Source organism: Tursiops truncatus, chromosome 15 (genome assembly GCF_011762595.2).
Source record: "Tursiops truncatus isolate mTurTru1 chromosome 15, mTurTru1.mat.Y, whole genome shotgun sequence".
Classification (NCBI taxonomy): Eukaryota; Metazoa; Chordata; class Mammalia; order Artiodactyla; family Delphinidae; genus Tursiops; species Tursiops truncatus.
In genome coordinates this window covers 59685656-59711421 of record NC_047048.1, presented here as the reverse complement: position 1 = coordinate 59711421, position 25766 = coordinate 59685656, and the positions used below count along the sequence as shown (strand labels likewise).

Below are 25766 nucleotides of genomic sequence, written 5' to 3'. Positions count from 1 at the left end.
TCCAGCGGCCCTGGGGGCGGCTCCTAGAATCAGGATCTTCCTGGCCTTATAGTAGTCGTTTTGGGAAGAATCTCAGGAATGGGCAGAATGGGAGCGGTGGGGCCTTCATTTCTAGGGCAACCTAGCGTCCAAGGGCTCTCCAGCTGAAGCCATGGGGACATCAGGATCACAGAGGATGACTTCTGCCATCCCGGGAATAAAATCCAAACTCTTTCCTGGGGCTCACACGGCCCTGCCCATTTCCCTGGCTTTGCAGATAATGATCCCCTTGCTGAGTCAGGTCAGCCTTTTGGTACCACGGCCTCCTCCCTGCAAACCTTTCCGCCAGTAGGTAATGCATCCAGCACCTGTCCAACACCCTCACTGCCCCCAAGTATTGGGAGCAGCGTGGCAGGAAAACTGGATGGCAGGGGAGAGGGCTCGAGGGCCCCCTCTTCTGGCCAGAGGGTATCCTGGGGGCGCTGAGCTGGCATACTGGCCAGGCGCTGGGTGGGCATACAGGAAGGAGGGGCCCAGAGGTCAGGGCCTCAACACAGGTTGCGACGGTCCACAGTCCCCTTCCTTACAGAAAAGTCCCTGGGTGGGAAGGTGAGACCTAGTAAACCCATTGTAAGATACTGGGTAAGAACCTTCCAGAAGCACAGTGGACTGCCTGGGCAATGGGATGAGTTTTTAATGTGAGGCAAAGTCAGTCCACAATACAAAAGTCTAAAAATCAGACCCACTTTTCCCACCTGGCACCTGGGGGGGTGGGGGCAGTCGGGGGCTTCCTTTGCGGGCAGGGATGGGGAGAGGCAGAGCGAGGCCAGAGATGCGGGAGAGGGAACCAGGCCCCGGAGGCCCTGTTGGAGGGAGCCTGCTGCCCCTGCCCCTCTCCTGGAGCTGCCGTTCCCCTTCAGCAGGACTGCGGCCGTGCGGGCCCGTGTGTCTGGCCCTCAGAGGGTCAGGCACCAGCCGCATCATTTCTCCTTCTTCTCCAGCCCCTTCGATGTCGAGGCCTCTGTTCCCTCTTTGGATTCTGTCACTGCTGCTGGATCCTTTGGATTTGACTCCTCGTAACTGACCAAAAGAACAAAACAACAACGACGACACATTTAGAGGAGGGAAGAGCAGAATCTTTGTGCCCCACCTCCCACCATCGCGGGGAAACCCCTGGGCGCGCACATCCTCAGCCCAGCACCTTCCAGGACTTGGCCCGGCCCCGCTGTGCGCCCTCCTCAGACAGGCTGCCTGCTCCGCTTTCTCTGTGCCTGGTGGTGCCAAGAGGTGGCAAGGGCAGCGGCAAACGGGAAAGGTTGGACTTGGGCTTGTGAAGGCCAATTTTAAGCTTCTTGAACCTTCCACTGGAGAGAATGGGGGAAAAAAGGGGCAGCCAGGATGAGGCTACGGGAGATGCGCTGGCTCCCAGGGCACACGGCAGGAGTCAAACAGCTCAGCCCCAGGGGTGCGGGCAGGCAGGGGGCTGCTCTACTGGCAAGGGGCAGGGTGCCACTCTCCCAGGCGGACACCCTGCTTAACTCTTACTATGGGCTCCACTTACTGAGCAAGTGAGCTCACGCCAAGGACAACACTCACATTTCCTTACCAGATCGACCACACAAGGCAGGCACGTGCCCACTTACAGACGAACAGAGAGGTTTCTGAGAGAGGAAAGTGACTTGCCCAAGGCTATATGTATACGGTATACGGAGAGTGGTAACAGTGTCTACTGCTGCATGACAAGGGCTGCTGACACCCACTCTCACATGAGTCCCACCATACTGGTGAGGACACCAGGGTTCTGAGGCCCTGCTCCCCCACCCTGCGGCTGGGCACCGTGACTGCCTGGTGGTGGTGGAGGAGCTGCCTCTTGCCGCCTGTCCCTGGCAAACCTCCCTGCCCTGTACACTGTACACTGGAGCTGGGGTGTCTGCCCTACCTTGGGCCCCAGGGCAGTGGGGGGAAGTGGGCAGGTGGGCACCCGCTGGGCATTACATGGCGCTGGGATTCTGCGGGCGCCGGCGGCGAGGGCCAGCTAGCTTCTGCTGCATGGAGTCCGCCAGGCTGGCTGGGGAGCCCGAGACTGTGGGGAAGTGGGTGAGCCTCGGGGTATGAGGCAGGATTTCCGCTGAGGACTCGTAGCTGTGTGAGAGACAGACAGAGAGACAGAAAAAAGAGATGGAGAGGAAGAGACTAAGGGAGGACAGAGACTTCTCTTCCAAGGAGCAGGGAGCAGAACTGGGTCTTATTTTATCTATCTCTGCACTTTCAGGCTCTGTGGAAAGAAGCCAGTGTTACTTGGAGAACAAAGAGAAAAAGATGCACCTACATAGGGGGACACCCTGCAGAAGAACTAGGATGCCCTAGATGTACACGTGCTGCTGCGGAAACATCTCTCAGACACACCCTTGTGTGAAAAATCAAGATGTAGAATGCTCCGAGAATGCCACCATCTACACAAGAATGTGTACACACATGTGTGCTTTTAGGTGCAGAGATGTCTCTGAATGTCCAGGGACAGAGCTGGCCTCTGGGGGTGGCTGAGGTCTGAGGGGTTGTCCCTCTCATGCTATGGAATTTTTTTTTTCATGCTGTGGAATTTTGACCGATGTGCATGTGTTACTACCTATTTAAAAAGAAGTAAATGAATTTAAAAAAAAAAGGGAGAGTGCCAATAAAAAGAAAAGTAAAACCAAAGATAAGGTGGAGAATTAGGGAGAGAGATGGGCAGAAAGAGAAGAGAGAGACCATTTGCTTTATCACCTCAATCTAAGAACCTCCTGGGGAGTGGGGGACAGAAAGGTGGGGCGCCCATGTGGGCGAACATTTAGAGAAACAAAGCACCAAGTGGTTAAAGGCAGGCACCCTCTGTCCTGGCTGGGGAGGTGGCCCCGAGTGGGGGCTGGGAGCCGAGGGTGAGGGTAGCGACTGAGCTCAGGGCTCAGGTCCACCCCTGCCCCCAGAGCTCCCCCAGATCTGCCCCCAGGTTCACCCCCAGCCTTGCCTCAGAGTCCACAGGGCTCTGCCAGGCCGGGAGCCACGAGCAGGCAGGTTGGGAGCCTGGGGCTCCTAGGAAGGGCAGAGGCAGGTACGGGGGAGGGGTGAGTCACAGGTCCCCCTGCAGGCAGCCAGGTGCACAGAAGGCTCGGCCAGGCAGGTGGAGCTGGGGGGAGGCCCGAGTGGGCAGCTTCAGTTGCAGCCGGCAGCTATTTCTGGGTCCCTGGCGGGCGGGGTCAGTGCTGCTGGGGAGCAGACACCTGTCGGAGTCATGCAGGCCTCGGGGTCAGGGTGGGGCTGATCATCGGTGTGGCAGGTGTGCGGATGGCCATGGGGAAGGGGTACATGTGCGACTGAGACAGAGAGAAAGCAGCTAGCTGTGGGTTACAGCCACAGAGGCAACTGAATGGGGATTGACACCTGACTTCTAACAGGGCATTTCCATCACACTAGGGTCCCCTCTATTACTCACATGTAGAAACTGAGGCCGGAGGAGGGGAAGGACACGCCTGAAGTCACATGGCAGCAGAGTCAGGAATGGGAATGCAGGGTTCCCCACAGTGGGGCCGTCTGGGGGGGAATCTACACCAGCCAGTTCCTTCTCAGGACTCAGCTGGCATCTGGGTGTGCGGGCTGCCTCGAGAGCCCCAAGGCCTTGCCCTCCCCTGGCTCCTGGCCCCCAGGAGGGTTCCGCTGGTGCCCACGGGTCTGGCACCCATGTGCTGGTGGAAAGGGCGAGGGGTGAGGCCGGTGGTGGGAACAGTGCTCCCCTGGAGACATGTACCAACAGCCCTGGCAGGCTCCACTAGCTGCCTGCAGGTGCACCTGTGCCCCCCGCCGCCTCTTACCTGAACATCTCTGTCACTTCTCCCTTGGCCAGTGCCACCAGGACAGGAAAGCCGATGCAGGCGGGGACCAGGTACAGGAGCGCAGGCTGAGAGAGAACACAGGCTGGTGAGGCAGTGATGGGCAGGGCACATGCTCAGGGCTGTGCCCATCACCCCAACCCTCTCCCGGTGTGACTGAGGGACACTGACCGCCCAGGTTCACAGAGCAAGTCAGTGGCTGGGCCCAAACCCAGGGCTCCTGACTCCAGACCAGGGCTGTTCTTCTCTGGGAGGGAACACAAGAAACCCAAAGAAACTCAAGTATGCAGGGCTTTAAGGGCGCCCATGAGTCTGGATGGCAGCATCCCAACTGCCCAGGACATCAGGTTCAAACTTGCAACCTCCTGAGTTGGTCCTATTCCCAGAGACCCTGCTTGCCTAGGTCTGGGGCTGGAAGTCTGCACTTTTAACAACGCTCCAGGAGATGCTGTTAGAATGACAACGATTATGACATAGCTGCTATGGGTGGAGTACTTTCTGTGGCCTGGATTGAGGTCATTGGCTCCACCGGGATTCATGCCCAGGTGGTCTGGGCCTGGAGCCTGTGAGGAAACTCCTGGCGAAGCTGGGTCTGGAGGACGGGACAATTACACTAACAGGCCCTGCTCCCAGAGCACCTACTGTGGGCACCGAGCTCAGCCTCTGGGGAGCGCTTCAGTCCATCTCCACACCCGCTGTGACCATCCTCCTTGTGTACGGAAGGAAGGCTGATGCTTCGGGAGGAGAGGGGGTAGCCCAGGCCTTGGAGGCCTAAATGGCAAACTGGAGGTTGAACTTGGGCACCCCCCAGACTCCAAAACCATTCTCCTTGCAGCATCTGAAAGCCGGACCTCATGCTACCGATCAACCCTCCATGGCCCCCAATGCTCCCAGCAGCCTGAAGTCCCCATGAGATGTGACCCCTGCTTCCTTCTCCAACCTCACCTGCCCTGCCCTACTCTGGCCACACTGGCCTCATTTTGGTCCTCCTTGTCACCTGAAGCTACAGGACCTCTGCATGTACCATTTCTGGGATGTTCTCCCACCTGTGCCTAGGTTCCTCCTCCATCAGACCTCGGCTCAGCTGTTACTTCTGTGGGGCAGCCTTTGCTTGCACGGAGTCAGGCCCTCTTGCTGCACACTCTCAGCTCCCCCACTCCCCCTGCAATTCTTCACAACATTCTCTGGCAACTTGGACTGAAACATCCCTGTGCCATTATAGGCTGGAGTTTCTCTCCTGTTACGCTGTGAACTCCATGAGGGCAGGCTCCACAGCTGTCTTGTTCACTGCTGTATTCCTGGTACTCAGAAGAGGGCCTGGTAAATACTAAGCCAATGGCTTCCTCACAGATGCTCACAAAATTAAGGGGGTGTCCTGGAGATAACTAGGGTGAGGGTGAAGGAGACATCGTTCCAAAGGCAAAGCCAACACCTGGCTAGAGAACACGGCTCCAGAGTCTCCTGAGGCTGACCATCAGACCATTTCCTGGCTCCTGCCATGGGTGAGCTGTGAACTACCCTACTTCATATATGTTATCCTTGAAACTAATAACACCCTAATCATTTGGATCTGAGTTTTACAGATGATGCTATTAAGGTTCAGAAGGAAATGACTTGCCTGAGGTCACACAGGGTGTTAAGTGGCTGAGTTGGGATTTGAACTTGGGCAGCTGAGCTTCTTCTCCTGCATCAGGTCTTTGCTATGAGATAGGCTTTGGGCCAAGAATGACAGAAATCACAACGACAAAGGCGTGCACCAAGACTTGAGAGAGGCAGCCAAAGCAGTACTCAGGGGAAAATCTGTAACCCTAAGTATATTTACTAGAAAGACTGGAAAGAAACAATCTCAGTTTTCAAATCAGGAAGCCAGAAAAAGAATAAAATAAACACTCCCAAAGGAGGAAGAAAATAATAAAGGCAAAGCAAAAATTAATGAAATAAAACTAAAACAAATACAAACTGATTAAAACTTAATTTCTGAAAAATAGATCACTTTTATAGATGAAGAGACTGAAGATCAGAGGAGAAAAAAAGGATCTGCCCTAAATCACACAGTTGGTCAGGATACAGACCCAGGTTCCTCTGTCTCTAAGTCCAGTATATTTTCTTCACCAAGGCCAGGCTGGGCCAAATAGAAGGCTTCCCAGGAGGAGGGTGCGTAGAAGTCTGGTCCCACCATGGCCTGCCTCATTTAAGAGTTGGCAGCAACTGAGGGGCTCTTTTTTTTTTTTTTTTCTTTTTCTTTTTGCGGTATGCGGGCCTCTCACTGTTGTGGCCTCTCCCGTTGCGGAGCACAGGCTCCGGATGTGCAGGCTCAGCAGCCACGGCTCACGGGCCCAGCCGCTCCGCGGCATGTGGGATCTTCCCGGACCAGGGCACGAACCCGTGTCCCCTGCATCGGCAGGTGGACTCTCAACCACTGCGCCACCAGGGAAGCCCTGAGGGGCTCCTTTGGGAAGAACTGAGTTTGCTTAGTGTCACAGGGATACAAACCTATTCTTTTTTTTCCTCTCAAGGCACCAGGGAACCTCTCCAGAGAAAGTCAGTGCTAAGGAGAGGATGGGATGTACAGCTTGGGGCAGTGAGCTGGGGGTCAGGACTCCTGCCTCTCCATCTTGCCTTGGCTTTGCTGTGTGACCACAGATAAACCACTTTCCTTTCTGGGCTTCCCTCTCCGTCCGTATGATGAGGACACCTGATCCTCATTAAAGGTCTTTCTAGGAGGCTGCTAGTCCTGGCTTGGAGCACATTTTTCTTTTTTTTTTGCGATACGCAGGCCTCTCACTGTTGTGGCCTCTCTCATTGCGGAGCACGGGCTCTGGACGCGCAGGCTCAGCGGCCATGGCTCACGGGCCTAGCCGCTCCGCAGCATGTGGGATCTTCCCGGACCGGGGCACGAACCTGTGTCCCCTGCATCGGCAGGCAGACTCTCAACCACTGCGCCACCAGGGAAGCCCTGGAGTGCATTTTTGATAGAAGCCAAATGGGAACACAGAGGCAGAAGTGACCCCTACCTAGGGAACTGCTCGCACTGGGACTGCCTATGTCTTGGAGAGGGAGAAGGAGCTCAAAGAACAGGTGTCCCTTGTGTCCCAATCCCCATCCCAAAAAAGATTTTCAGAGAGATGCCCGTGTGGGTGACTGAGAACAGCTGGGCTGCTGCTGGGGAGTAGCAGAGGCCTGAGACCAGGAGTCTAGGGCTCCAGCCAGGTCTCAGCTTGACTTGCTGCATCACCCAGGGAAGGCTCCTTTTCTCTCTCCCACAGAGAGGACCACCTCTCCCACCTCTGCCCTGAGCCTGTGTGAGAGCTCCCACTGGAGCCTTCTCTGAGTCTAGCCCAGGCAGAAGGCAAGCCTGCCACCTGGTGGCCCTCTGTGGAATAGCTCTGGGCTTGGACTCTCACGGGACTGACAGCTGGAGAAGAGACCGCTAAGGAGGCCCAAGCACTCTCTGCGCCCTCTTTGCCAAGGGCATGTCCCTCTTAGCTTGCGGAGCTTCCAAGGCCATTTGGGGTAGAAGTGAATGAGAGGTGCTTCCCCACTGGTTCTTGGTTTCTCTATGGGCCAGGGGACCTTGGACCTTCTGTAAAACATAAGTATCAATTTCACAGACTTTGTAGATATAAAAATATTGTAAGGACTAAATGAGTTAATGAGCGAGAGGGTTTAGCACAGTGCCTGGCACAGAGTAACTGGCCAGCAGCTCTTGTGATTAATTTAAATGTGGCTTCCCTGTGGCCGGTGCCCTGGAGAAGCGGGAAGGGAGGGGGAGGAGGGGAGGGTGGAGGGGGGTACAGTAATGCTAACTGGGCCGGCAATTCTGAGCACTTTACTTATATTAACTCATTTCACCCTCAGACGACCCCAAGGTGGCTACTATTATTTATCCTCATTTTCCGTTTTCACGAATCAGTGAGGAATCCTGAGTATAACTTCAGCAACTTGCCCAGAGTCCTGCAAAAGCAGATGGTGGAGCCTGGATTCACACCAGGGCTCCCTCGGCCTCCACTCCACACTGCCTCTCCCATGGCCGGGGGTTCAGAGCCTGGGCTTGGTCTTCACGTGACACAGGTTTGAATCCTGGCTCCACCACACACTTGCCACATAGCACCTGAACTCCAGTTCCCTCGTCTGTTCACAGGATCCTCCTGAAGTACTGAGCAGAGCCTGACACATGGGGAGTGCTCTTACTTCCAGTAGAGAGCAACCTTGTCTGCTGGCTTTCCCCTGCCCAGCTCCTCTTCTCCAGGCCACACGGACAGCTTTCAGCCCCAGCCCAGCCTGGTTCACTCTGTGGCAGCTCAGTACCCATCTAGGTGGGAGAAGGGGGCAGAGCCTGGCCTGCTTGGGGAGTGATGGAAGGGGGGCCCTGACATCCTGTCACTTACCTGGTGGGTGGACAATGGGCTGAGAACCCCAACACCCACCTGATCCTGTTCTTCTGTCCGCTCCCACTACCGAGGCTGAGAAGCCATGGCCACATTACAGCTGGGGCCCAGGGACAATGATCTGTCCCAGGAGATGTGGGCAAAAATCTGCTAAGAGGACTCGGAGAAAGGTGTCATCTTCCTGATGAAGGCGACAGGCATGCTGGCATCCTTCCTCCTCCTCCTTGCCACCAGTGTGCATGTGCTGCCTGAAGTAGGGCAGTCACCTTGCAACGACCACAGGTGAAAAGGCCAAGAGAAGCACAGACACGCCTGCTCTACACCACTGGACCGCTTGCATGTGGGACGAGTATGTGCCCGTCACTTGCGGTGCAAGCACTCCCGATACACCGAGGACAGTCATGCTCACCTGGGCGTGTTTGAAGATGTGCATGATGAAGATGGTCAGGCCCAGGCCGAAGATGTAGGCTGCAAAGCTGGTGTAGAAGTAGGTGTGGGTGTTCTTCTTCAAGCTTCAGTGATGGTGTGGGGAGAGAGGAGGGTGAGATTGAGGCACTGCAGAGCAACAGTGAGGAGGGGGGGAGCTGGGGAAGACCCTGGAGGCTGTGTGGGGTGGCTGAGAGCTCTGGGCCGGGGGCTTGGAGGTGAGCATGCACTCTGATTCTGCCCCAGCTAAGTGTCTTTGGACCAGTCACTTTCCTTCTGTCAGCCTCAGTTTACTCATCTGCAAAATGGGAAAACCACGAGCCATCTCCCTAGTGGTTGCTGAATGTCAAGTGCTATAACCTAGAACAGTGGCTAGGAAGCTCAGGCCAGCAGAAAAATCACCTGGACAGCATGTTAAAAAAATAGAGCTGTATGGGAGTTCCCTGGTGGCCTAGCGGTTAGGATTCTGGGCTTTCAATGCCGTGGCCGGGTTCAATCCCTGGTCGGGGAACTGAGATTCCACAAGCCACGCAGCACGGCCAAAAAAACAAAACAAAAACAAAACAAAAGAAACACCCAGAGTTCTAGGTCCAATTTCCAGGGAGTCGGATCTAATAGGTCTGGGGCTCTGCATTTTTTTTTTTAAATTTTGTAATAACTTTATTTATTTTTGGCTTTTTTTAAAAATTGAAGTATAGTTGATTTATAATATCATATATAATATACGATATGATACGATATATATATCGTATTATATATATAATACGTATTATTATTATATGTATAATATACGATATAATAATATAATTACTTTCAGGTGGAAAGCACAGTGATTCAGATATATATATAAATATATATATATATATTTTCTTCTTCAGATTCTCTTCCCTTACAGGTTATTACAAAATATTAAGTATAGTTCCCTGTGCTACACAGTAGGTCCTTGTTGTTTGGGGCTCTGCATTCTGAATCTGACACAGGTGGATCATGCTCTGAGGAACACTGATACAGAAACTGGACAGCAAAGTTCTTTTAAGCGCAGAGGAGCTAATAGTTCAGTAACCCTCTGTGAATACTGAGTGGATGCTGATTACATGGATAGAATGCCAGTGGCTTTCTGGGCGATTCACCCAAGATCAGCTTCAGAAGAGCTGACCCGTGCAACCTGGCACTGCCATCACTTGATGCCCTTTCACAGTGGCAGCTCAGGACCTTTGCCTGTGTCCAGCAACATCTGTGGAATGAATGAGTACTTCTGATGCCCTTCCCTCCTCACCCTGGCGGCTTCTGGGCCTGGAGCTGCAAGTACACTGAGACCTGTCCTGTTGTGCAGCCTGGAGGGTAACGGATTCCCTTTGGGAATGTCACGCAGATTCTGGAACCATCTCGGAAGGACTTGCTTATCCTGCAAGTCCAGGCCAGGAATGAGCTCCTTCCTCCAAGGGTGCTGCCAGCTGACTCTGTATCTCTAGCAAATGGCCGGGAGACTCTCGTGGGTTGCTCTTTGTATTACCTCTGAACATCTAGGGGCAGAGCAGCTGGCACAGCTGTGCTTCTACTTACAGACTGGCCAGGTCCCTTCCAAAGGCTCCACAGTGGCACTACCCAAATAACCCAGATCTACGTCAGTGAGCAAAAGTTAAAGTTTCACATGCGACTTGGATTTCCACGCACTGGCACTGAGTTTCTCACGACCACTTTCAACACTATTGCTGTTTTGGCAACTACTGGGCACAAGGAGATTAAGAAAAGTTCATAAACCACCTCAAAATTAAGCGCACACACAGCAAGCCCTCCACTGGGAAGGCTGAGCACCACCTACTGGTGGCGGGCCCAGATGACCAGGTGCATTAACTCGGTGTGACCTTTTCTGAGTTTTAAGGGGTGGCTCAACTTGGCCCCCTTCCCTTGCCCTTGTGCTCACTTTCTACAATGGACTGAAAATGTCTGAGTAAGGAGAGGGTGTGGAACAGCTAGAGCAGCTGGAACACGGTGACCTGACCCCGGCTGATAAAAAGCGATAATGATGATGACGGTGCCTGCAGCTGGACTTCCCTGGGAGCCGCTGAGGTCAGCCTGTGCTCAGCACTCCCTCCACATCTTCTCGGTCAGCCCCGGGCAGGAGCTCCTGTTTACTACTAACTTAAGGATGAGAAACCTTCCCTCAGAAAGGTCAGTTCACTTGCCAAGAACACACGGTAAGAAAGCTCTATGGGTACCACCAGGACCCTCTGGGTTTAAATCTCACTCTGTGATTCATACCTCCCCCACCCTCTCCAGGCTCTTTGAACACTTAGAACCTCAAGATGCAAAACGCAGATAAAATTGGAATTGCCCTGGCTGCTGTGGGGGTGGAAGTTGTGGTCCCAAGTTCTCTGTGGTCCCCAGAGAACCTCCCTGCCCAGGGGAGGCCCCTCACTTGTGGAACCTGAGCACTAGGGTGCCTAAGCGGCTTACCTGATGTCAAAACGCAGCAGCAAGGCGATGAAGATTCCTGTGGGGAGAAAGCCAGGTTAGACAGTGGTAGAGGAGGAGCAGGGTAGTCAGCTAATATGCAACTGGGTCCCCACTTGTTCTCAGCCACGGAGCAATCAACAGGGGCCAAGGGTGTGGCTGACGCTGCGAACTGCCAGCAGAAATCCCGTTCCTCTACCTTCAGGCCACCTGGAACAATGAGACGGGCCCAGGATTTTGCTTTGGTCTGGGACCACGCTGACCTGGCACCTCAGAGCACCATAGTGTGGCACACTGGGCCCACCCTCCCAAACATTTATAGGGTGCCTGAGCACTAGGCACCATACGCAGTACAGGGGGAAGCAAAACCACTGCTCTCAAGAGCCCAGCCGAGGGGGCAGGGCATGCTGACCGAACATTAACAAAAATCAGTGTAAATAAGCGGAAAAGAAGAAGTAAAGCTGTCACTGTTTGCAGATGACATGAGACTATACATAGAGAATTCTAAAGATGCCACCAGAAAACTACTAATCAATGAATTTGCTAAAGTAGCAGGATATAAAATTAATTCACAGAAATCTCTTGCATTCCTATACACTAATGATGAAAAATCTGCAAGAAAAATTAAGGAAACACTCCCATTTACCATTGCAACAAAAAGAATAAAATACCTAGGAATAAACCTACCTAAGGAGACAAAAGACTTGTATGCAGAAAACTATAAGACACTGAGGAAAGAAATTAAAGATGATACAAACAGATGGAGAGATATACAATGTTCTTGGATTGGAAGAATCAACATTGTGAAAATGACTATACTACCCAAAGCAATCTACAGAGTCAGTGCAATCCCTATCAAACTACCAATGGCATTTTTCACAGAACTAGAACAAAAATTTTCACAATTTGTATGGAAAACACAGAAGACCCCAAACAGCCAAAGCAACCTTGAGAAAGAAAAATGGAGCTGGAGGAATCAGGCCCCTGGACTTCAAACTATACTACAAAGCTACAGTAATCAAGACAGTATGGTACTGGCACAAAAACAGAAATAGAGATCAATGGAACAGGATAGAAAGCCCAGAGATAAACCCATGCACATACGGTCACCTTACCTTTGATAAAGGAGGCAAGAATATACAATGGAGAAAAGACAGCCTCTTCAATAAGTGGTGCTGGGAAAACTGGACAGCTACATGTAAAAGAATGAAATCAGAACACTCCCTAACACCATACACAAAAATAAACTCAAAATGGATTAAAGACCTAAACGTAAGACCAGACACTACAAAACTCTTAGAGGAAAACACAGGCAGAACACTCTATGACGTAAATCACAGCAAGATCCTTTTTGACCCACCTCCTAGAAAATGGAAATAAAAGCAAAAATAAAAAAATGGGACCTAATGAAACTTAAAAGCTTTTGCACAGCAAAGGAAAACATAAACAAGATGAAAAGACAACCCTCAGAATGGCAGAAAATATTTGCAAACCAAGCAACTGACAAAGGATTCTCTAAAATTTACAAGTAGCTCATGCAGCTCAATATCAAAAAAAACAAACAACCCAATCCAAAAATGGCCAGAAGACCTAAATAGACATTTCTCCAAAGAAGACATACAGATTGCCAACAAACACATGAAAGGATGCTCAACATCACTAATCACCAGAGAAATGCAAATCAAAACTACAATGAGCCATCACCTCGCACCAGTCGGAATGGCCATCATCAAAAAATCTACAAACAATAAATGCTGGAGAGGGTGTGGAGAAAAGGTAACCCTCTTGCACTGTCGGTGGGAATGTAAATTGATACAGCCACTATGGAGAACAGTATGGAGGTTCCTTAAAAAACTAAAAACAGGGCTTCCCTGGTGGCGCAGTGGTCGACAGTCCGCCTGCCGATGCAGGGGACACGGATTTGTGTCCCGGTTCGGGAAGATCCCACATGCCGCGGAGCAGCTGCGCCCGTGAGCCATGGCTGCTGAGCCTGCGCGTCGGGAGCCTGTTGCTCCGCAACGGGAGAGGCCACAACAGTGAGAGGCCTGCATACTGCAAAAAACAAAAACAAAACCAAAACCAAAAAACCCCCCAAAACCAAAAAAACTAAAAACAGAACTACCATATGACCCAACAATCCCACAACTGAGCATATACCCTAAGAAAACCATAATTCAAAAAGAGTCATGTACCACAATGTTCACTGCAGCTCTAATTCCAATAGCCAGGACATGGAAGCAACCTAAGCGTCCATCGACAGATGAATGGATAAAGATGTGGCACATATATACGATGGAATATTACTCAGCCATAAAAAGAAATGAAATTGAGTTATTTATAGTGAGGTGGATGGACCCAGAGTCTGTCATACAGAGTGAAGTAAGTCAGAAAGAGAAAAACAAATACCATATGCTAACACATATATACATGGAATCTAAAAAAAAAAAAAAAGACTCTGAAGAACGCAGGGGCAGGACAGGAATAAAGACGTAGATGTAGAGAATGGACTTGAGGACACGGGGAGGGGAAGGGTAAGCTGGGACGAAGTGAGAGTGTCATGGACATATATACACTACCAAACGTAAAACAGGTAGCTAGTGGGAAGCAGCCGCATAACACAGGGAGATCAGCTCAGTGCTTTGTGACCACCTAGAGGTGTGGGATAGGGAGGGTGGGAGGGAGATGCAAAAGGGAGGAGATATGGGGACATATGTATATGTATAGCAGATTCACTTTGTTATACAACAGAAACTTACACACCACTGTAAAGCAATTATACTCCAATAAAGATGTTAAAAAATAAAATCAATGTAAGACTGCCTGTGAAAGGGTGCTTCCTGTGTCATGGGAAGGTCTATCAGGGGATGAGACCCAGGCTGCGGGGAGGTGGGGAGGAAGGAGGGCTTCTTTGAGGAAGTGACACTTGCCAGGGAGAGGGAACAGCGTGTGCAAAGAGGAAAGAGGGCTCAGGAGGTGTGGCAGGGCTCAAGGAGGCAGTAAGGCTGCAGCCCAGAGCAGGAGATGCTGGGGATGGACCAACCATGCAATGCAGGGCTCCATGGGTACGAGGAGTGGAAGTCAGGGGACACACCGGAAAAATTCTAAGTGGGAGAATAACCTAAAAAGATTTTGAGAAAAACCTCCATGGCAGTTGCTTGGCTGGAGGGAGAAAGAGCAGGAGCAAGCAGCCCACCGGAGGCTCTGCAGGGGCTGAGGCAAGGACGGTGAACTCTGTCCACCCACTGCACTATCTGCACTTCAGAACCGAGCCCAGTCACGCTGGAAACCTGAGTCCCTGAGACACAGCCAGCCAGTCCGGCCTCTGCATGTTGCACACACGTCCATCTGTGTGTCTGTCTCCCTGGCTTATCTTGGGGCTCAGACAGAGCAGGGCTGAGCCTCATTCAGTTGACAGCAGGTTCTCAGTAGCCAAAACATTCTGTGCTCATCAGAAGCACTGACTGGCAACATGTGATTAATTTCAAAGAGGAAAATGAGTTAGTCCCCACTGAGGACTGTGAGTAGGGAGCTGGTGGGTGGTGAGAACAGACAAATGCTGCCGTTCTGGAAAAAAAACTGGGAACCCAGTGGCCCCTGGCAGCTGAATTCTACAACTGTTCTTCAACTAATCCATGGGCCAGAGCTCCCAAGAGCTTTTACTCATAATCATGCAACTCATCCTCAAAGCAACAGCCCACAACCCATTCTTCCCTCAAGATCATCCCCGAGGCTCTGTGAGGGTGCAATAACTCACACTGATTGTGACTGCTGAAAAGACTCAGAGACACAGGAATATGGGGACATGCAGAGATGTCCCATGCAGGCCTCAAGCCCAGAACCACCCAACAAGGACAATGGGGAAGTCTGCAGGTGCCTGTGACAGACCCTCCCCCGCAGGGCGAGACGAATGCTTTATGGGACTCAGTTTCTTCAGTCCCTCCTCCCAGCACCACAAGCTATGGGAACACCTGGCTTCAAGACCATGGCCCCACGGCCTTAGGCAAGTCTCTTTGAACCTCAGTTTCCTCATCAGTGACATGGAAATACCCTCTACCTCATCGGGCTGCTAGAAGTAGCAAAGATAACATATTAGAAAACACCCAGCATAGTGCTTGGCCAACAACAGGTGCTTGACAAATGATAGTTCTGGGACTATCTTATTGTTATTACTGTCATAAAAGCAGTTCTGATAATATAACATTTTTTGCAGTCAGAGAGACCTGGTCTGAGTCTTGGCCCTTTTGCTTCCTAGTGTGTGAATTTACCTTAAGTCCCTTCATTTCTGAGCCTCAGTTTCCTCACTGGCACAAGAGAGAAAGCCTTTGCTTCACCATCATACGTATCACAAAAGGAAGGTATCACAACACAGTGCCTGTACCATCCCAGCTTACTAGCAGAATTGCTATTATGTCCTACACTGGAAAATAAAGTGGCTTTTAATTCGTTCCAAACTTTCTTCTTTTAAGCAAACACCAGGGGTGCTTCTAACCCTCTGACTCTGAGCCTCTGGGACTAGGGGAGTAAGAATGCTCTTTGGATGTTCCGTGCCCGTCACCAGGCCTGGATCTCGCAGACACACAGAATCCAAGCCTCAGCCATTTCAGCTGCCCTCAGAGAGGGAGCTCAGCTTTGCCCCCAGGTAGCTCGGGCTGCAGGCCGCCAGGGATGTATGTCCAGGCTCAGACCTCCACACAGGGCACCTGTCCCTGTGTCCACAGGTACGCTGACTACCACCCACACACGGATAATGGGCTCAAAGGCCAGCTCGTGCAGTCGAGCAGGTGCGTGCCACCCGTCCCTCCGCTAACACTGCAGACAAAGGAACCCACAGCCATGGTGCCCGTGTCCACACACAGCGCACGTCCCCCCGGAAGCCCTCCCAGCACTGGGGAGACGAGGGCCTGCGGCAGTTCTAGCACACTTGTGTCACCTGAAAACACTGGGAGGGGTGTGCACACATGCACGTGTGTGAGGGGATCAGATCCCTTCAACACTGCCACAGAATGTGCTTGCTTAGAGTGTACTGCAGTCTGTCATATACATTTATGTCTGTAGTTCCTGAGTAATGTCTGCTCACCCAGTCAGAAGCTCCATGAGGGGCAGTCTTGCTCACCCTGTCCCCCCAGTGTGCAGCCCATGGCCTGGCCCAGGACCGGCACTCCACAATGTGTGCTGAGGTAGACCCCTTCACCAGACCCCTGGGCAGGGGGCGGGGGTATCTCCCAGCCTAATCCTTTCTCCTTCCCTCTCCTGGTGGGTAAGGCTGTGTTTCACAGGACTCCTCCTTCTCCAGGGAAGCCCCCTCCACCCTTTGCACTGTGGCCCCCACCTCAGCGTGGTCACCTGGAATGACGATGTCTCCGAGTCCCAGCATGGCAAAATTGTCCGCTTCCAGGCCCTTCTCCAGCAGATCCTGGGGAAACACCACTGCAGGGGGAGGCAGGGATGCGAGGAGGTGGTGAGAGCCCAGCTCACTCTGACTCCTAGCCCTCCACCTCTGGTGTATGGAACTCACACACTTGCATTTCTGGGTGGGGGGATGGGAATGGGGAGCTGAGAGGATGTCGAAGGGCTGAAGGGCAATGTCTCCATCTGGACTCACAGCTGGTTAGAGCAGGGAAGAATCTAGGATCATCTAGGCTAAAGGTTTAATGCCTTTATTCAGCTGTAACTCACATGTCATACAATTTCAATGCCCTTGTATAGCCAGAACTCTGGTTAAATGGGAATGACCCTAAAGCCTAGTATATAAAAGATGAAACAGCCCACACGGTGCTGGCATCTAATAGGCTATGCATCTCACTGCAGCTGGGGTGTGGACAGACCCTTGTTCTGAAGCAGGGAGAGCTTGGGCTACAGGCTGTTTCTGTATCTGCTGAGGGTGAAGAGGTCACATACCTATAAATTCCTTGCTAGAGCTCCTTACTCAGAAATCCTACTGGCCAGCTTGTTTGGATAAATACAGATTGAGAGAAATGCCTCCCTGTATGTCCAGTTATGGCAAGGGGCAGCTGTAGCTGGATTTCATCCATAGGGGCCTGGGGCAGAGAGCAGTTATGTATGGGCTTCAGGGTCAGACTGTGTGGGTCTGAATCCTGGCTGTGCTGTGTGACTGCACAGTTTACTTAACTGCTCTGGGTCTTGGTTGTCTCACCTATAAAATGGGTATAACAGCTGAACTGACCCCACAGGACTGTGGTGAGGATTAGGTGATTTGCACACATTGTTAACGTCACGCCTTCTTTACTAACCCAGTCCTGCTTTTGTGTGTGGCCGCCCTCCCAGGGGATGAATCAAGTGTGGCATAAGGCTAAGACAATCAGGACAACCTGGTCCCCAAATTCCTGACTTCCCTGGCAGCTAGGAGTGGTCACGTGACCCAGCTCTGGCCACTGGTACGTAAGCAGAGGTAAGCTGGGGGTTCTGGGCAAGCTTGTGCTTCCCTAATGAATTGCAGAGGCCCTTCCTTGCTTGCTTCTTCCTGCCCTGAATGCACAATCAAGTGATTTACAGCTCTCCTCATCTGATCCTCCCAAACCTGGTACCATTCAATTCTGAGTGGCAGATGTGGAAACCAGGGCCCAGGGAGGTGAAGCCTCTTCCCTCAGGCCACGCAGCCAGCGAACGTCACATCTGGGATTCAAGTCCAGGCCTCCTGACTTCAGCATCTGTCCACTTAACCACGCTGTTAGACTGCCTCTGAGCTCTACTCCTAGCAGTGGAGGGCAACGGACTTTCTCCCCAAGCCAGAAAACCAAATTTCAAGCACCAGAAACCAGAGGTGACTGTCATTTCCCTGCTCAGAGTCTTCCAAGGGCTCATCCACTGCCTGCTGGGCAGTGTCCAGGCTCCTTGACATGCCATCCTTGGCTTCCCCATATCCGGCCTCTTTTCTGCTGCTCCCCTAAACTCAGCCACATTCCCTCCCCGATTCTCTGCTCCCTCCTGCATTTTCCTAATTGAAGCCCTTGGCTGAAGCTGTACTCTCTCTTTCAAATGCCCCTACTGCCCCTGCATGCTTGGTAAACACATATTCATCCTTCGTGACCCAGGAGAGCTTTCCTGACACCTTGGCTGGCTTCATCCATCGCAGCACGTAGGGCGCAGCTGCTCTTCTTGCTGGCTTGCCCAGCATCTGTTCTCTTGCTCTGAAGAACTGCCCTCACCGTACACCCTTGGTTCTGGGAGGCTGCTGATTCAAATACTCTGCCCTCAGGCACTGGAGAGGGCAGTGACCCTGGCCTTTCCACCACTCCCGGCTGGAATGCCGAGCTCACGGGCCAGGCCAGCCTCCATGGGTTCATCCGAGCCAAAGCTGGGAGAAACTTGTTTTCCTCTAGGGTCGCTGAGCTGCGACTGCAGCAGCTAGGAACAACGAGTGGCCACCAACCTCTCTCCAGCTCACAGAGAGGACCTGTGTGCATCAGGGGAGAGTCAGACCGTGAGGAGGACAGTCATTTCTTCACTCTTGGGGCTGACTCCACCCCATCGGCCCGCTGCCCAAGCAGCACTCCTTGTGGAGCTGTGATGTCTTCCTGACAGGATCCCCCTGCTTCCTTCCATCATGTCTGACTGATTCCGTTCCTCCTCTTTGGGTCTTGTGATGCCAGGAGGTGATTCCTGATTAGTCTAAGGCTTAAACTCCAAGCTCATCATGCTTTTCCCATTCCCCTTGATGATGAATGACAGAATTGGGCCCGTGACCCAATTCTGGCCAGTGAAATACGAGAGAGGCTACAGGGGAGATTGGGGGAAAAACACCCCTCTCTGATGAAAGAGAGACATAAAGTTCCCCCTTTCTGCCCCTGAACATGTTGAGAATGGTGGGGTGGAGGGCTGAGGTGACCCTGGCTCTTGGCAACGCCACTGAGGGCCAGAAACCCAACTCTAGATGCTCTGCCACTGGGCTTGCTGCAGTGTGAAATAACAACATTTCCACTTTTTTTTTTTTTTTTTGCCACGCAGCACGGCATGCAGGATCTTAGTTCCCTGACCAGGGATTGAACCCGCTCCCCCTGCAGTGGAAGGGCGGGGTCTTAACCACTGGACCGCCAAGGAAGTCTCCACGTTCTTTACAGATGCTTGTAGGTGGGCTTTCTAATATTTATAACAATGGATACACTGAAGAACAGAATCAGGGCAGTGTGAGAGGCGTGGGGCAGACAGCACCTGAGATTTATGTGCCAAAGGGATCCAGGGGGAGGGCTCCAGGTCTTGGCGTGGGGGATATCCTCCTCTGGAGGCCCCTGCCTGCCCTGCACAGGCTGCGTCAGACACCCCTCTCTGTGCTCACCCCCATTCCACAGAGCGTCCCACAGAGCCATGCACTGTGACCAGACGGCCGGAGGCCAGGGCCTGGGAGGAGGATGGCTGTGCAGGAACACAGTGGATGAATCAAAGGGGAGAAGGAAACCAGGCTGGAGACACAGGGGAGCTTGGAGAAGGAAGAGCTAAGGGAGGGTATGGACCAAAACGGGGACCACGAGGGGATGGGCCACCAGGGTGGGGGCAGACGGGCTCCCCATGGTGGGGTGGTCACTTACATTTTATTGGTGCCTCAAAGGACTTGGCCACTGTCACCATCACATTGGTACCAAATACCTAGGAGGAGGAGAGAGGAGTCTGGAGGGAGGTGAGGGCTGGGTGGGAAGGAATGGCTGTGCTTGGGCTTCTCAACGTGCTGCTGCCTGGGACGGGCGGGAAAGGGGCAGGGAGCCAGGAAGGGCTCCAGCGCAGATGTGAAGTTGAGATGAGGTGGCCACCGACACTGGCCATGTGGACACTTCACGGGGTTCCTTGTTCTAGGTAGCAACGAGGGGCAATTCCAAGGAGTTGGTAAAGGGCCTCTGATGCCCCCGGCCAGGCATCCTATGTTAGTTCAGGGGTCTGCCCCTCCCAAGAGAGAAAGTCCTCCAGCACCACGTACTTAAGGGGAAAAGAGGCTGCCTGAGGCCATGGAAAGGGTGCCTGAGTCAGGCTGCCCTCGATCCCTCAGCGGGGCCCCTCAGAGTGAGTGTGGCAGGTCTCTTAGCCCAGGGCTGGCACGCAGCCTACGTCCTCACAGTCGGTACCTTGCTCACCAGCGTCCACTCATCTGCTTTAACCACATTTGCCTCAACGTCTGAGCCTCAGCTCACTTGCCGGAGAGACACAGGATAAGCAATACCCCTGCTGGGGCCACCATGAGGAAGAGAGGGCGGCTGGAAAGCCCTGGGCATAGGGTGGGCTCTCAGCAAGTGAGGACTCTGCTCTCTCATCCATTCCACAGCTGAGGGCACTGGGCCCAGAAAGGACGTGCTCTGGGGTCTTACTTCCAGGTCAGGGCAGCTTCCCTCTATCAGACGACCGCTGCTTGGGCCAGAGACAGGGGAGGAGGCGGCGAGGGGGCCCGGTAGCCAGACATCCTTTGCGTCCCTGCCCAACTCACCCAGAAGACATCGTAGATGAAGAGCCCGCCCAGCAGGATGCAGCCAGTGCTGACGTTGTTCAGGTGCAGGAGCTCCACCCCATTAAGGGAGAAGGCCAGGCCGAAGAGGTTGTTGGCAATCCAGTGCTGGGGAAAGATGTGAGTGAGTCCAGCTCTCCTGCCCCCAACCTGCCCCTCAGGTGCTTCCCCCAACACTGCCCTGGGCCCTGGCTACGTACCTTCCTCAGCAGGTACCAGACACCAACGATGCTGCTCAGGCCCAGGCACACCAGGTCCTTGGTGTCAAACTCATAGTTGATGATCTCTGGGCAGAGAGGCCGGGTAAGTCCACTCCCCGGGGCGGGGCTGCCCCTCCCACCTGTCAGCCCCTGGACGGAGGAGGGCATGGCTGTGGGCTCTGTCAGAGATCCACAGGTCGGGGGTGCTCACTGGAGCCCCCCCACCCAGCCCCTCCAATTTCCTAGAGGAGGGAATGGAGGCCCAGAGAGCACACAGGCCTGACACAGGGTCAGTGGGAGATGGCTCATGGTGCTGGAAGCACGGGCTCTGCGCTTGTAGCTGGGCGGCCTCGGGGGAGGCAGTTCCCTCTCTGAGCTTCAGTTGCCCCACCTGTAAAAAGGGGATCACAGCACCTCCCTGATAGGACTGCCGTGGGGAGCAAGTGAGACGGCCCTTACACAGCGCTCAGCATGGAGCCTGCACACAGTGGGTGCTCAATCAATGCTGCCTGCACCGAGCCCAAGGCTTTTGCAAGGTCCCAGTTCATTCAGGAATCTTTCCACTGTGCCACCAAAGGAATCAAGAAGCTTGCTGGCAGCGCTGTGTCAACAGCACAGGAGGAGGAAGGTAAGAGAGGGAGGCCTGGAGAAGCAGCAGGCAGGAGGACCCCAGGGTGCTCTGGTGGGGAGCCTGTGGCAGACGTCCTGATGTTAGACCTCTTCTCCACCACCTCCAAGTGTCCTACTGAGGAAGCTCAGAGAGGCGGTGGAGCTTGCCCAGGGTCACAGAGCACAGCATTTCCTTTCAGATTCCAGAATGTAGCAGACTGCCGGTTGGCCCCAGTTGTTGTTCACTCCTTTGTGCTAACAATACCCTGATGACTTTCCCCTGGACACAAGGCCAACTAGCTCTCGGCCACATTTTCTAGCTTCCCTTTAGCTAAATGGGCCCGTGATACAGTTGTCTCTCCTTCCTCCGGGAGGGCCCGTGGAGCAATGGTGCGCTCTTCTGCATCCGCGGGCCCCCGAGTGCGGCAGAGCACAAGACAGGCGAAAAGACTCAAGTCACTGACTGGGTGCAGATGCCTAGAAATGCACAAAGGAATCCTGCTCTCCAGGATCTGCATATAAAATCGCTGCTCTCCAGGGACGAGGCAGAACATGCTAGGCACATTCACAAGTGCGACATTCGCAAGCTCAGACTTTGACACGAGAGAAATACCTTCCATCTGGCCGAGCCGTTGATAATCCTGTCACAGCAGTAGAACCCACAACCTAACTAACCCACGTGACCCAGGCTTTCCCCAATTCCCTGCAGTTTTCATTTTTTCGAAAGCCACGGAACTCCCCTTTCAAATCGTAGGTGGGGAATAATCCCACTAAAAACTGACATGATCAGAACAGCCACGAGAGCCAACTGTTTACTGTTCACTGTGAGCCGGGCAGTGTGCTGAATGCCTGCTACTCATCGCTTACTCACAGTCCTAACAACATGCCTATAAGGGAGGTACTAGATTATGATGTTCACTTTACAGATGAAAAAACCCCAACCAAACCACTCAAGGCTCAGAGAGGTACCGGTGTGCACCCAGCGGCAGAGCTGGGATGTGATCCCAGAGCCCACCTTTCCCATCACTCGCTGTACCGGGGAGTCCCAGTATTGGAGAGACAAAGGCGGGGGTGGGGGAAGACACCCAAAGCAGGGGAAAGTGGGCAGCACTCACCTTCCTTGTTCTCCCCAGAGCCCTGGGTGAAGAGCAGCTGGTACTGTCGATTTGGGAAGTTGGCTGGAAAAAACTTATTCATGAAGGGGCTGGAAGGAAAGACAAAGCAGGTTGGCAAACAGAGCCCCCATGGGCAACAGTCACTGACGCCCTCCCCAGGCATCTGTTTACAAGCTGTTATCTCCCAACAGCCTCACAGCTGCCCTGAGAGGTAGGTGTTATTGTGCCCATTGTACAGATGTGGAAACAGGCCCTCAGAGGGCAAGTGACTGCCCAGGTCACATAGGAAGTCAATATCTGAGCTGAGACCTGAACGTAGGTCTCTGGACTCCTAGAGCTTCCATACTGCCTCCTAGTTATCACCCAAGAAACACAAAGCAGAGGCAGACTTTCACATAAAACAGTTTTTAGGAGAGCAATGGATTCCAAAGTCCAGTTTATGTACCATCTGTATCAGAGCCCCTTGTCAAGAATGCATATTCTGGCTCAAGCCTGAGTAGGGCAAGTCCTCATTCTTGAAGGAGACCCACTGAGTCTAGGCAGATGGCAGAGCTGAAATGAGGTGCCAACCAGTAGCCTGGGGTGAGATCTGACTCCTTAGAGGGTGAGCATGCCTGGGCCCCATACTGCTTAGGATGCTGGAAGGCTAGCAGCCGAGAGGGGCTCATTAACCTCAGATGGTCCTAGATAAACCACTTTCTCCTTGCCGGCTCCCCCGCAGCCAGAGGCAGCTGACCTGGCCTGGTCCAGAGTAAAGCAGAGGATGCGCCAACCATGGCCAGGCCCACAGAGGGAAAGGAGATCTGCAGCCCTCTCTCCTGGGCTGGAGGCAGAGAGGTAGATGGGTGAGGAGGCATGAATTTTTTTTTTAAACAAATTCATTTATTTATTTATTTTTGGCTGTGTTGGTCTTCGTTGCTGCGCGTGGGCTTTTTCTTTAGTTGAGACAAGTGGGGGCTACTCTTCATTGCGGTGCGTGGGCTTCTCATTGCGGTGGCTTCTCTTGTTGCAGAGCACGGGCTCTAGGCGTGCAGGTTTCAGTAGTTGTGACACACAGGCTCAGCAGTTGTGGCTCGTGGGCTCTGGAGCGCAGGCTCAGTAGTTGTGGCGCACGGGCTTAGTTGCTCTGCGGCATGTGGGATCTTCCCGGACCAGGGCTCGAACCCGTGTCCCCTGCATTGGCAGGTGGACTCTTAACCACTGCGCCACCAGGGAAGTCCCATGAATTCTGCTTTTGACTCTAGGAACGGAAAGATAAACCCCTTGTCCCAATTCCTCAGAAGTCTCTTGTTTATTCCCAAAGCCATTCAGATGTGTTCAATGTGGCAACTCAAAGCTGCAGCATTCCTTTGCATTTTGAGGCTATTAGAGACTTTCCATTAAAATGTCCATCCAGGGCTTCCCTGGTGGCGCAGTGGTTGAGTCTGCCTGCCGATGCAGGGGACACGGGTTCATGCCCCGGTCCGGGAAGATCCCACATGCCGCGGAGCGGCTAGGCCCGTGAGCCATGGCCGCTGAGCCTGTGCGTCCAGAGCCTGTGCTCCACAACGGGAGAGGCCACAATAGTGAGAGGCCCGCGTACTGCAAAAAAAAAAAAAAAAAAAAAGTCCATCCAATCACTCTTTCAAAGGTAGCCTGTTAAACTATTTTAAAGTTTTTGAAACCCCATAAAAATCCAGCACATTCCTCTCTCTCTCTAGCAGTTAGCAGACCCAGAGCCAGCCGGAGTTGACTATAAAGTACACTATTCTGGTGATTTGTTTTAACTATTTCCTTTAATTTTCAGTTTCCCAGAACACTTAGCTATGTTGACATGAGGCAATTCCTTCTAGGTGATCCCTTAAATATTATATAAACTATGCCAACACAGATAAAGCATAAACAGTATAATGTGAATTATTGTTACCTGCACCTCTTACTTCAATAATAAGCATGGTGTCAGCTTTGTAATCCAAATAAAAGGAATTAAATATGGGAAAAAAAAGAATGCATATTCCTGGACTCCCTTCCAGACCTATTAAGTCAGATGACCTGATGGACACCCCACTCCATGACCTGTCAGGCCTGGGATTTTTACGAACTCAGCCGGACTTGATGAGCTAGATGAATCACAGCCCCTTGGGTGGGAGCAACCTCACATTCACTCCTTCCGTGAGGCCTCTGTTGCTCACGATGGGCTTGGCCTTGTCTCTGGAAGCATTCTCTCTGATTACGCAGCATGGTCCACTTCCTGGCCAGGCAGGGAGCAGAGACTTTCTTTTCTGGATCACCTTCAGAGAAGGAACAGAAAACTAGGGGCTTCTGCTCAGCCTGGTGCGGCAGCATCGTGGAGTGGACACAAGCTTGGGGGGCCATGTGAGGCCATGTGAGGCCCTGGGCGAGCCACTTTAGTGGCTCAGTCTCCTTGGTTATATGTGGGGATAATACCACCTGACTCAAAGGGTTGCTGTGAAGGTAGGAGAGAAGGTGGGGAGAAGTTTAGCCCAGCACTGGATCCTCAACAGGGGTCATAAGAACTGTGAGTGTCCATCATCGCTGGCACTTGTCCAGAGCCTGAGCTCGAAAGCAGTTGGCAACACCAGAACAGACCGACAACGACTGATGGGGTAGGCAAATCCAGAATGGTGCTCCCAGCTGTAGGAAAATGGACCCAGGCCGAGTGGTACCGAGGGCACGGTGGTAAAGGCAGGGAAAAGGGAGCTGTCCAAGACCCTGGGGCTTGGAGGAAGAAACTATGGATTAAGAACCATCTCTGGGCCTCAGTTTCCCCACCTGTCCAACAGCCAATCCCTCCCAGTCTGCAGGGCTGTGGCGTGAATGATGAGAGGGCTTCGTGATTATGTGGAGACATGGTCAGCACAAGGATGCAATTGGGAGTGGGTTTCTACAAATGGGCTCTGAGCAGGTGGGAGGCAGCAGCTGGGATGGATGAGGCTGGAAGCTACTTTCAGCTCAGTTTGCTGAATCATTTTTAGGGAGTTTGAAGCCAGAGGGTGTGTGCAGAGGCAGAGAGAAGGCCTGAGGCGCTAAGCCCTTCACTCCAGCCTGGCATCTGCCTTAGGAGCTCAACCAGCAGAATGCAGTGGTTACGAGTATGGACTCTGGAGCCAGGCTTCCTGGGTTCAACGCCTGGCCCTGCCACTGAGCTGTGTGACCTTGGCAAAGTGACTTAACTGTTCTGTGCAACTGCTTCCTCGTTTGGAACACTGTAACGTAGGGATATTAAGAGGGTTATACGAATGCCTGGCACCCTGTAAGCTTCACTGCAGCTTCAACTCCAAGTAGGA

The 25766-nt window shown here is 52.8% G+C and overlaps 1 protein-coding gene across 7 annotated transcripts in view; it reads right to left on the bottom strand.

The window, feature by feature from the left end:
- Positions 1–649: 649 nt before the first annotated feature.
- The window catches only part of HM13 (histocompatibility minor 13), a 41321-nt gene continuing 16204 nt past the window's right edge, over positions 650–25766 (bottom strand). For 2 of the 7 annotated variants that reach the window (XM_073792840.1, XM_073792841.1), the window contains 11 exons: positions 22480–22568; positions 20756–20934; positions 20538–20663; positions 19654–19711; positions 16454–16537; positions 11114–11150; positions 8640–8742; positions 3825–3910; positions 1975–2121; positions 1181–1343; positions 650–1059 (listed from right to left, as the gene is read on the bottom strand). In XM_073792840.1, coding sequence (XP_073648941.1) covers positions 709–1059; positions 1181–1343; positions 1975–2121; positions 3825–3910; positions 8640–8742; positions 11114–11150; positions 16454–16537; positions 19654–19711; positions 20538–20663; positions 20756–20934; positions 22480–22568 — 1423 coding nt within the window. In that variant the 3' untranslated portion in view covers positions 650–708. Of the gene's footprint in view, positions 1060–1180; positions 1344–1918; positions 2122–3824; positions 3911–8639; positions 8743–11113; positions 11151–16453; positions 16538–19653; positions 19712–20537; positions 20664–20755; positions 20935–22479; positions 22569–25766 lie in introns of all 7 variants that reach the window. The other 5 variants (XM_033841371.2, XM_033841373.2, XR_004522320.2 and 2 more) reach the window with 5 other exon arrangements.